The sequence below is a fragment of the Tachysurus vachellii genome, chromosome 17, assembly GCF_030014155.1.
Source record: "Tachysurus vachellii isolate PV-2020 chromosome 17, HZAU_Pvac_v1, whole genome shotgun sequence".
In the NCBI taxonomy this organism is placed as follows: domain Eukaryota; kingdom Metazoa; phylum Chordata; class Actinopteri; order Siluriformes; family Bagridae; genus Tachysurus; species Tachysurus vachellii.
In genome coordinates, this window is record NC_083476.1 from 11,040,945 (window position 1) to 11,052,550 (window position 11,606).

The 11,606-nt window shown below is 38.8% G+C and overlaps 2 protein-coding genes across 2 annotated transcripts; one reads left to right on the top strand and one right to left on the bottom strand.

Annotated features, from left to right (window-relative positions):
* Positions 1 to 570: 570 nt before the first annotated feature.
* On the top strand, positions 571 to 8,093 carry eif4ebp1 (eukaryotic translation initiation factor 4E binding protein 1). Its single transcript, XM_060891239.1, has 3 exons — positions 571 to 1,005; positions 6,189 to 6,380; positions 7,485 to 8,093. Exons 1-3 carry the CDS (start codon positions 870 to 872, stop codon positions 7,514 to 7,516), a joined length of 360 nt encoding a protein of 119 aa, XP_060747222.1. The 5' UTR covers positions 571 to 869; the 3' UTR covers positions 7,517 to 8,093.
* A 607-nt stretch (positions 8,094 to 8,700) lies between these two features.
* ndr1 (nodal-related 1) lies at positions 8,701 to 10,619 on the bottom strand. The gene is made up of 3 exons (XM_060891283.1): positions 10,376 to 10,619; positions 9,209 to 9,939; positions 8,701 to 8,853 (listed from the first exon to the last, which is right to left on the bottom strand). The coding sequence occupies exons 1-3, from the start codon at positions 10,617 to 10,619 to the stop codon at positions 8,701 to 8,703; spliced, it is 1,128 nt and encodes a 375-aa protein (XP_060747266.1).
* Between the last annotated feature and the right edge of the window lie 987 nt (positions 10,620 to 11,606).

An 11,606-nucleotide genomic window follows, 5' to 3' on the forward strand; every position in this document is an offset into this window, starting at 1 on the left:
ACAAGACAATACACAAAATACAAAAAAAGACAATACACAAAAGACAGTAAACAAAAAACAGCGACCAGTGTCAATACTATATGTAAATACTGTTTAGACAATATTGCGTGCAGTAATACTAGAATGAACACAGTTTCTTAGCAGCAGGTCCCTGAGATAGTGTATAAGATTGTGCAAAAACAGCAACAACTGAAATATTGTATAGTATGTGCAAAATGACTGAAATGTTAGACAGTGTGTGCAAAGAGCAAAAAAGTAAAAAAGTGTGGAAAAACAGCATGTAAACAGTTTGTAAACAGTAAGCATGTAAACAGTTTGATGAATGTAAGCAACATGTAAACAAGCATAGTAATAACTAAGCATAAATAAAATAATATTTATATATATATAATAATGTTATATTTAATAATAATTTTATTTTATAATACATTTGTCGGATTTGATAATTGATACATTTATTTTCAACACAAACCTACAGCATACATTTTCCGTCATGCACCGGTACTCTCGTGACGTATAATTCGTGCGCTCCGATAACGTCATGGGCTCTGTTTTAAATAGCCCTTTCCTGGTGTTGTTGAGTGGAGTGTGTGAGTGTGAGAGAGAGTGTGAGTGAGAAAGAACGTGGTTAGTGAAGCTTAGCATATTTAGCTAGCTTGTAAGCGTGAACGCGTGGAGGAGATGATATAATTCTCGGCTGTTTGTATTTTTTTATAGTCAGGTTTGGTTTAAAAATAGACGGAGAAGGTAAAGAGATTAGAAACTTTGTTGCTCACAGATTCCTGACGAGCTAGTAGAAGGTTTGACAGGGAGTTTTGTGAATTGTGTTGTTGATGTTATGCTAGTGGTTTAGAGTTTTGGAAATCAGAATGTCCTTAAGCAGCCAGAAGACCAGCAGCCGCGCCATTCCGGCCACCAGACGGGTGACCATCACCGACACGGCCCATCTACCCCATGACTACTCCAGCACACCTGGAGGGACTCTGTTTAGCACCACTCCCGGAGGTACAGATCCCTATTCTCAACTCTGATTGGTCTCAAATGCTTAGTTTATTTTGTAACAGCAGCTTTGACAGAAATTCAGACTCCAGTTTAGCGCATTGTATCAGTCAGAGGTGAAATATGACTTGTAACATAACAGACTGTCCAGAGATGTTTCCAAATATGAAGTTAAACTATAATGGTAGCCTAGTGGTTATAAGGTTTTGGATTACCAACCAGAAGGTTGTTAATTCGAGTCCCACGTCCACCAGGCTGTCACTTCTAGGCCCAACTTTAGAGCAAGGCCCTTAACTCTCAATTGCTCAAAAGTTGTATAAAACTAGATCAATTGTATGTCGCTCTAGAAAAGGGATTTTTTACTTTTTTTCATCTCACCAGCTGATTATTTCCTTAGAACAAACTACAACACTTGGTATTTTATTCTTTACTAATCTGTTCAGGCAGTGAGTGACCGTTACATGCTCGTGTATTGTTTGTGTATTGCGTGCATTTGTTCCTCTCTGCACTCTTTTCCTCTTTGCATGGTTCCTGCTTGATTTCTTAGATGTTTTTTGTGTACACCGTTGTCCTTTAGTGCTGTTGTCTGGTTTGCATGCTCTTCTTCTGTTTGTCATGTGTGTTTATCTCTATGCCCATTCTCTCTCTCTCTCTCTCTCTCTCTCACACTCACACACACACTCACACACACTCACACACACACTCACACACACTCACACACACACACACACACACACACAGTGAGTACAGGACACTGGAATGTAACCGCTGTCATCAAAGTGTGGTGGCAGGAGCAGCTTTCTCACCCTGCATGCAGCCTTCAGATCTAAGAATAGCCTGATCATTCTCATGTGCAAGACCAGTGAAGGACCTAAAACTTGTCATCTCTTTAATTTTAGTGGTTAAGACTGCAGATTAGCTGATGGGTTGTCACCTTGTAACTAGCTTGTTCTAGCTGTTAAACTGACTAGTTTAATCAGATTGAAATGTGGCAGGTGAGAAAATGGTCTTTTTTTCTTGGAACTAACCGGAAAATCAGCACATTATCCCTCATTTTTGAAATTTTGTTACTGCACTAGCAAAAATGTCCTCTGGCATCTGCAGAATACCCAACCACCAACTTGGTAATATTGACCAACAAATAAGCTCCAGAATCACACGTTTGCTTAAATATGAACTTGTTTAATGTGTTTCAGGTTGGAGTTTTTCTTTAACCTTCAACTGTGTAGCTGTATTTTATCTCAGTTGTAAGTTGCTTTGGATAAAAGCATAAGCCATATGAGTAAACATAAAAACTTAGACTTGTGTTCATGCTGTGGCATTGCATTGAACTGGGACCTGGCTTATTGTCAGTGTGTATAAGGAAAAATCCTAATGCTTTGCAAATGTATGGGTTTGCAAATGCATGTGTTATATGATGATGTTAAATGATATATTAAATGATATTATAGTGATAGTTTAAAATGATTCTATTTCAGTTTCTACTCTAGTAAAGGCAACATGTTTATTTGTCTAAGAGCTGTAGAACTACTCTCGCTTTTGTTCTGCTCTGATGTTACAGAAACCATTCCATGTTTTATAACCAACTGATTTTGCTAGGTAGGTAGTTAGCATTGATTTACAATTCAGTCAGCTAGATAGCACTGTGACAAGGATGACTTTTGGGGAATGGGAAAAGAAGCATTTGGAGAAGGAAAGGAACCTCTTATGATCTAAAGCCTACCTCCTTATCTTATGGCGTGTGTGTATGTCCTGCACTGTTTTACTTGTGTTTATTGATGATGTGGCTGCTGAGCCACAGGGCGAGGGCGAGGTCTGTAGTGTTAAGGCTTATATTATGTGTATTTAAGTTTCAGCCAAATGCTTCGGCAGTCTTTAGACTATCTCTCACAGTGTAGACAATGACCTGATGTTGCTCCATTAAAAGCATCCTGAGCCTTTATTTTTTTTAATGGCAAAAAAAAGAGAAATATCCTGCCAAGTCATTCTGCTGACTTGAAACTAATTGAGCATGCATTTCACATGCTGAAGGGAAAACACCTCAAGAACAAGCAGGAACTGAAGACCACAGCATTAAAAGCCTGACAGAACATCACCAGTTAGGAAACACTGATGGTCACTGACTACAAAGAATCTCCAATCAAGTATTAAGTATAACAATTTACTTTAAGATTTGCAAATTTGTCCAATTACTGTTAAAGTTTACTTGTAAGTTTTGGATGTAGAATTATTTGGATGTCAAATTAAACCTTTAATACCTTTTAAGTCTGAAGTTTGAGATTGTATTCATCATCTGAATACATATTTATTAATTAACATCAACTTCAAGATTCTATTACAGTCTGCTAAAGTAATAACCACCACATTGTGCAAATATTTATGGACCTGATTATTTATGGGTTGCACAACTACAAATTTTCCACAGAAATAAAACAAAAAAATAGACGTGCCATATTTCCATAGACAATATAACAGTTAAAGCAAAAGTTGCTTCTGCTTTTATTTTTAATGCTGTTTTATTTACGCTGCAAAGATCAGGTTGTGCTCTACAGTTAACACCCACACGCAGATTTCCAAGAAGAGTGCTCTTGTAGGCTACACTGTTAACAGTAAAAGTAAATGTGCAAAATAATACTGTGGATCATATTCCACTATTTAATCCTGTACCACTTTTTGGCAGACACTTTCTTAAACAAGCTGATATCTCAGATGAAAGATTCTTTGTATAGCTTAATAGCGGATTGAAAATCCACAGAAGCATCTTAACTGGCGTTCTGGTTTGACATCTAACCTGAAATTTCAGAGGAATTTCTGTTTTTTTCCTTGCATGGATTTGTGGTATCTTTATTGTCATCTAATTTTGAAGAAAATATGGGAGGAACTCCAGGACAAATATGGGGCAATAATACACAAAATAGTCACCTTTACTCTTAACAAGCCACTCTTTGTGGATCTGTACAGTGTTTTAGAGGAACTATACTCCAGTGCTGCATATTATCAACAGACTGCTCTGTGCTGTTTTACACTCACACCTTCCTTTCTTGGTTTTCTTTCTGCATGAGTATCAGTACATGGATTCAGTTCTTGCACATCTGCCCTGAGTGTTTTATCTGAGCAGCTGTAAATGTGGGAGGTTTGGCCTTGTAAGGCAGATTGTTTTTGATTTACTGGCACATTAGGGCCTGTGTGTAGTGTTGTGTGTAAGGTGGGAAGCCTGAAACTGAACTCAGCTGCATGATGACCTCATGACTGATACCATGTTCTAATCGCTTTGTCCTTGTTCAGGTCTGTTAGAAATATCTACATTTTATATTTTTTCATGTGGCTTTTGCTCAGAGACAGCTGATAAAATCTATTTTTCAGTTCTGACCAGAAACCACAAGTCATTTTACTTTATTCCCAGTTTTTTATATTTGAAGTTTATATATAATTAAAAAGGTTTTTGACACTTGACCATCAAATTAATTTGTTTTGAACATCCTTTTCCACATTTATTCCCATTTTTACTCAGATAAAAAGGCCTACACTTCTCAAATGCATTTCACTGGATTGTGGAGTTTGACTGTGAGGATTTCAAGTGAAGTCCAGAAGCTTTTACTGTATTTTCTACCCTTATATATCTGACGCCATACAAAGTGAAATGAGAAAGCGTTTCTCCAGGTCCATGGTCCTATGTAGAACAACATAGAGCTAAGGACATAAAGTAAGTTGTCCTGGCCCCATAAAGTTCATCGTGTGCAAACAGAGCAAGACAAAAGTCAGTGCAAACAGAATACAAAATGCTACAGGACAAATACACCGTGTGTGCATGTGTGTACTTTCAGTGAACGTCAGGTGAAGCGGTCTGGGGTCTGTGTTCTAGTTCATCTCCAGGATGTTCAGTTAGGTTGAGTTCAGGGGTCTGTGCACGACATTTGATTCCAGCACCAAACTTTGCAAACAATGTTTACATGGAACTTGCTTTGTGCACAGGGGCATTGTCATGCTGGAACTTTTAATTCCAGTGTAGGGAAACCTTAATGCAGCAATATATAGAGACATCCTACACAGTTGTGCGCTTTCAGATTTATGGCAACGGTTTTGGGGCAGACACTTGTGTCTATTATGTATTGTACTGCATTTAACAAGACACTGTAAGAATATGTAAAAGATAGAATGTGCTGTGTGTGTTGTTGCCAACTGTATGTAGTGTTGCCTCTTTTGGAAGAAAGCATGTTCAAAAACTCACTAGAAGTCACCAGAGGATGTGATAGACCAGTTTGCATCTTTGATTGCAGCATAATAAAATAGTTATTTACATATTAACAAAATTCTACAATTTCTTTCAAGAATGAAGACAAAACGAAGTCTTGGGGTATTTAGTAGTTAGGAACAAACTAAAAGGAAATGCTTACAGATGGAATTACTTGTTTTATTACTGCAAATATACTGCAAGAGTGTCTAAAACTAAGAACAGGATTAAACAATGTATCGCTGTACTCGTCTTTATTAAAGGTCACAAAAGTGGTATTAAAAAAATCTCCACAATGGCAATACCGTATCCGAGAAGAAACTGTGAGAAACTGTAAAAGCTGAACATGGTGTATATCCTGCAGCTTAGCACACCTTTAGGACATGTTCAGACATGCAGAGAAGCTCTACTCTGAGTGTCATGTGATGCCTTAGTCTCACAGTCAGGCAGTGGCGCAGTCACGACCTGGAGGATAACAGCCTGAGCACAGAAATGTTCAATGTAAATGTTTTAGAAGTACTGTGTTTGCATCAGAGTCTGTTTTATTTGATAATTGTTTTGCTTTCACACTGCACAAGAAATATTGGGGGGGTGGGGGGGTTATGAGGCATATGTAGATCTGAAAATGTTCAGCTCACTCATTCATATGTGATGGGTAAACAAACTAAGTTTACTTGCAATTAACAAAAGCACAGAAAACACAGCTAATGCAAAATTAATGATTTGATAATTATAGAAATATGATTTGTGTATCACGTCCACTGTTCAAATCTCCTGAATACACATCATTTCTCCAGCACTACAGATCTGTGCTTTGGCTCGGTTCTACAAAATTTGGGGATTTGTAAGTGTACAGAGCACTTTAATGGTCTTTTTAATTGACAGTAGTGTGTAAACTGCAATAAAAGTTATTTATTAAACAGCAAACTGATATCAGCTCTTAATTTGGCCCTTGCAGGAACCCGAATCATCTATGACCGGAAGTTCCTGCTGGACTGCCGCAGCTCCCCGTTGGCCCACACGCCCCCCAGTTGCCTACCTGATATCCCTGGCGTGACCAGCCCTTCTACAAACACTGTCAAAAACAACAAAACCAAACCTCAAGAGTGCGTCGGCAGCAAAAGCATCCCTCCTGTGGACAAGGCCACGGGTATGTGCTGTCCTCAACACTTCCACATTATATAGGACTCAATACTATAGTAGATACTGTCTTTAGGGTTATTTTGATCTAAAATTGAAGTCTGTTTTTGTTAGAGATTTAGATATTTATAAAAATATTCTTCCTCTATTGGCTGTTATGATCTAATACATGCTCCTAAACCTGTAGAATGCTCTAAAGCTGTAGATTTTGAAATATTGATTTAAAGTATTCCAGTTTAACTTTGGCCTCTTTGTTTTGCCTAGGTCCTCTTTTTCCTTTTACCAAAAGTTTACTTATCCTTTTTATATATAGAGAGAATCTGTAATATGAAAATAATCATGAAATCAAGTTATTTTATTGTAGCTGATTTTTTTTTTTTCTTCCTATAACAGCAAGTCCTAAGTGTTTTATTCCTCTTTTACCACAGCTATCAGAATTGATGTGGAATTTCCACAGGGGGAAAAAAAAATCCTGTTATCACTTATTTCATACATTACTTCACCTTACCTCCCCTCTCATTTTTCTCGTTACTGAGATCATAAACTTTTACTATAAACTATAATCTTGCATAAGACAAAACATCACAGTCGTAAAACGTGAAATCTTCAGTCCTGAAGACTTCTCTATGCTGTAACTCTTACAGCTTCTCCTCTGACTGTTAAGAGCTCTGCTAATGGAGACTCCTTATAGAAAACTTCACCAAATCAACCATTACTCCCATTTTTACTCCCATTAGATGCATCCACCAAACAAATCCCTGTTATTGAGCTGTTACTACAGGAGTGTCAGTGTTAGAAAGCATGTGATAAAACATAAAACTGTGATATGTTGCTGCATCAGAGGGTTGCTGATATATGGTTCAATCAAATCAAAATCAATCAAAATCAGGACGCTGTTATTAAAGTAAACATTACATTTAAGCTGATAAACGTACTAATGTTCTGTGATTGAAAACTCTCATATCTGATTGTATAGTAGTGCTGGCAGGAGAACTGAATCAGCTCTTTCTTGATGGAAAATGATACAAGATTACAGCGACTGTTTTGTGAGCTCTGCAAACCCTAAAGTAATGCACAGTATCATAATATTATGTATTGTGTTTGTTCTGTCCAGGTGAAGACGCCCAGTTTGAAATGGATATCTAGTAAAGTCTGATGTCAACATTAGTGATGACGGTCCTTATAAGAATGAATGAAAACAAAAGCTCTCTCCTGTCATCTACCTTCTTTCATTATCTACTGTTTTTTTTTCTACCCCTTATATTTGTATCAATGCTGTCATTCCAGACACGCACAAGACATTTGCCATCGAGTCTCAACACCAGCACACACTGCTGTGTTTAAGTTTACTGCCAGTGCTCCTGCATAAGCTTCTGCTCAAGATGTGTTTTTCGTCACTTTCTGCTGCCACTTGTGTAGATTGCTAACATGACCACTGGGAGGAGCAGTGGTTCCTTTTGAAAGATTTTTTTATACCTGGTGCTGAAGTGTGAAAGTGTTGTAGGATAACAAAGAAAACAGTTTCCCCCCACTTCTTTTGCCCTGTTAGTGTTACCTTTTTTATAATGGAGATGTTTTTTTTTCCCCCATCTAAAGTGTTTTTCAACAAAATGCAAGATGTGTTCCCCCACCCCTTTTTTGGTTAATTTTTGTTTTGCTGTTTTGTCAATTATACAATATCTAAGGAATAAATCCTCTCCTATGATTTATACAATCATGAAAATATGCAGTAAATGAGCTGTTTCATTCTTCTTTTGGCTTTTTTTTAATGAAAATGACTTGCAATAAAAGCAATATTTGAATAAGAATCAAGATTTACTAAATATGCATAAAATATTTCATTACATTTGCCATATCCCATATATACAAACATCATACATGAAAAGTAAGCCACTGGAAGTAATATCTAACTAGGATCTATCTAGGATCAGTTATTTATTCTAAGTATAACAGTGTAGTGATTCAGTTAACTGATTTGATCCTTTTGAACTATCCCCTTTGAGAGAATATATAAATACATTAGCCAGTCAGAATAGCTAGTCATAAAAACTGAGCATGATAAAATAGCAGCTGTCCCATCTTTAAAAAAAAATGGTTTATACATTCTTGAGTATTTATTTACTTAAATTAGTCCATCATCCATCACTGGTATATGAAAGGGCTATGTTTCTGAAATGATGGTGAAGAAACCTCTTTGTGCATTGTCAGCATTTCTTCATTGTCTCTCTGCTTAGTGCTAAAGTTCTCTGGCAGTCTCTCATTGTTGGGGACGGGCATGTAAAGATGCCGTAAGTGCTGAAGTTGATTTGGCTCAGTGTTTGAGTGTTAGATCAGTGGCAGCCACATGCTTCCGCCACCATGCCTTCGTGATGCCTCATCACCATCTTCCCGTTCTCATAGTAGAGCATGGAGAGAGGAGCCAGGCTTGTAGGTACACAGGATGGACATGGGACACGGTCCGGATGGTGCAGCTTTAACAGGCTCTGTAAGAAAAAGATGAAGATTCACATTAACACCCAGAAGAGAAAAGGTTGAAATCACAGTTTGTTATAAAACACATATTACATACTGACAATACATAATGACAATATATATGTAGGGGGAAGGAATTAAATCTACGGCCCATTTTAATGTTTCTTCTGCTCTAACACACACTAACTCAGAAAAGGCTCTTAATAAGGTGAAGGGATGAATCAAATGGGAACATAGGGGAGAGGTTAAACACTAAAATGGAAGGAGAGGGGATTTTCCAGAACCAGGTTTGGGAACTTGTGTCCTAGGGAAATGCTTGTAGGGCACCATTTTGAACATAAGGCATAAGTTTGTTTGTCTCCTTACCTGCATGTATGCGTGATTTGTCGGAGTGAATGACTCATCCACTGGTGTAGGGCAGCCTCCTTCACAGCGGTATGCATTGTATCTCTTTGGATAAATAATCCACTCACTCCAACCAATCTTGTCAAAGTCCACCCACATGTCCACCTTCCTGCACAGGGTTTTCTTTTCACCCTCATCCGATGTGAGTGCTGGGATGGCACTTCCGCCTGCTGCCTCGCTCACCCTCTTATGTGCCCGGTGGTTGCGTTTGTGTCTCCGTACCACTGGCTCAGAGAGCGGCCAATCCTGAGCCACATACTTTGAGTGCTCAGCTGTGCGGATCAGTGTAAAAGCTTCTGTCCTCACATGCTTGGAATAAACCACCATCATGATGCTGTTGGCTGTCGGATGTTGGATGGGATGCTCAAGGTCTTGGGGTGCTCCTTCATCCCAGTGAACCTGGGTGGGAGGCAGTCCACCCTGGTGCAGCCAGTACTTCAGCAGCTGGGTGATATTAAGGACTCTCCAAGAGGAGTGTGAGGATGGAGACATGCTCGACACGATGTCGATGCGACCCAGGTAAAGACGCTCCTCTGTGCCTTTGGGAGCGTGGTAGATGTCCACCACAGGGTTCTCAGTGGTGGAGAAGTCTGGGAGGCGAAGGCGCAGCTCTGAGCGCTGCACATCGTCGCTCGCTGAGATGGAGGACATGTCAAACGTGACGGCCCACTTGTCACCCATCTGGTAGCAACCTAAAAAACGAAACAAACCAGACTTTAGGACATGTCAGAAACATTATAAACAATGCAAACCCAGACGCTTAAAGATCTTTAATTAATGTTTGGGAGTTAACAATTCAGAAGACAGCCTTCACACATCTGCAGTCAGGAGCAGTTAATAAAGCTGAAGACTCATATTGCCTAATTGTGTATTCCCACTTTTAAGCAGACGTCGTGAAGTTTGGAGCTAATACACACCTTGAGCATAATAAACGACTTGGTAAATAACAAGCAGATGGATGGTTTTAACAAAGACTGAATAAAAGACTTGATCTTTAATAGAATAATATTGTTGATCTAATCCTAATGTTTAGACAGATTCAAATGAGCACTGTGAGCTTAAATTCTGCTTCATGCAAAGTTTGTCAAAAATTACTCACTGAATTAAAATACACATAAAACTACTTACTTTTGGCTACGAGGCTGAGCACCGAGTCGGAGTGGTGCAGAGATGGCTGTTCGTATCCGATCCCCGCTCCTGAAGTCCCCGCTAATGTCTTTCCGTCACCAGCTAGTAAAGTCCTGTAAAGGTGCATCATGTAGAGCGGATAGGGTCCTTTAACGGACCCGCGCTTCCTGCTCACGAGCACACCGGTGGAGACCGAGCGCACCCACAGCGCCACGCACAACATCCAGCATCCCAAGTGTTTCATAGTAACACCAGTACAAATAATCCAACAGATAGATGGAATAAGAGAGCAGAAAGAGTAAGAGGACAGACAGCTCCGCGGTCTTGTCTTGCTCCTGGTCGCTCCTTGGAGAGAATGACTTCGATTCGCTGATGTCGAGCCTCTTAATTAAGCTCCTTTCAAAACTTACAGAAACTGCAGAAGCGTTTGATAATCCGCAGCGCGCGAGTTGCCTTTGATGTGCCGCGTGTGATCCACGTCAAGGTCGTCGTGCACCGAAACCAAGCCGCCTTTTAGTGTGCGCCGAGGTGTGAACGCACTGACGCTCTTCTGCGCCTAAAACAATACCATTAGCTGCGCAGATGGATTCATGCGCGTTACTCTGATTAATGGGAGAAAAGTCAATCCAATACAATTGCATTTTGAATGAAAATAAAGGAAGTTTTCTTCTTTTTGTGCAATAATCACTTTTCACCTTATTAGAGGGAGAAAGGGGGAAATATGGTTTACTTAAGTAGTTAATTACTTTTTCTGTTTTAAAAATAAAAGCTTGTGGTAAAAGCCTCTACGGCACTCATCGATGTTGTTGGACACTTTCCTTTTCCAGCTTTTCCCACATCACTAAGGCTTTAAAGATCTCAGACACAATCCATCTAAGGTGCTAAGAAGCCTTTTATAATCCAGATACAATTTCTTTACTAATTAACAACGCTAATTTATTACTCAGATGGGCTTTCAGGCTAATATACAATAATTACGCTTCTGTAAATTGTGCAGTTATGTAAACCGCTTATCATCTGCTTATGATCCTTCATATAATCGGTATAAAATCTCTCATATAGAGTCATAACTTGCATGCAGTGTAACCTTTAATCTGACAATAATATTGTAGTGTATTTTAACAAAACTGTCGAAACTAAAACAAAACAAAGAAAGAAAGACAGACAGAAAATACAGTTTAATATAAAACAATCTATACCAATAAAAAGTATTAATTCATACATTTTATAA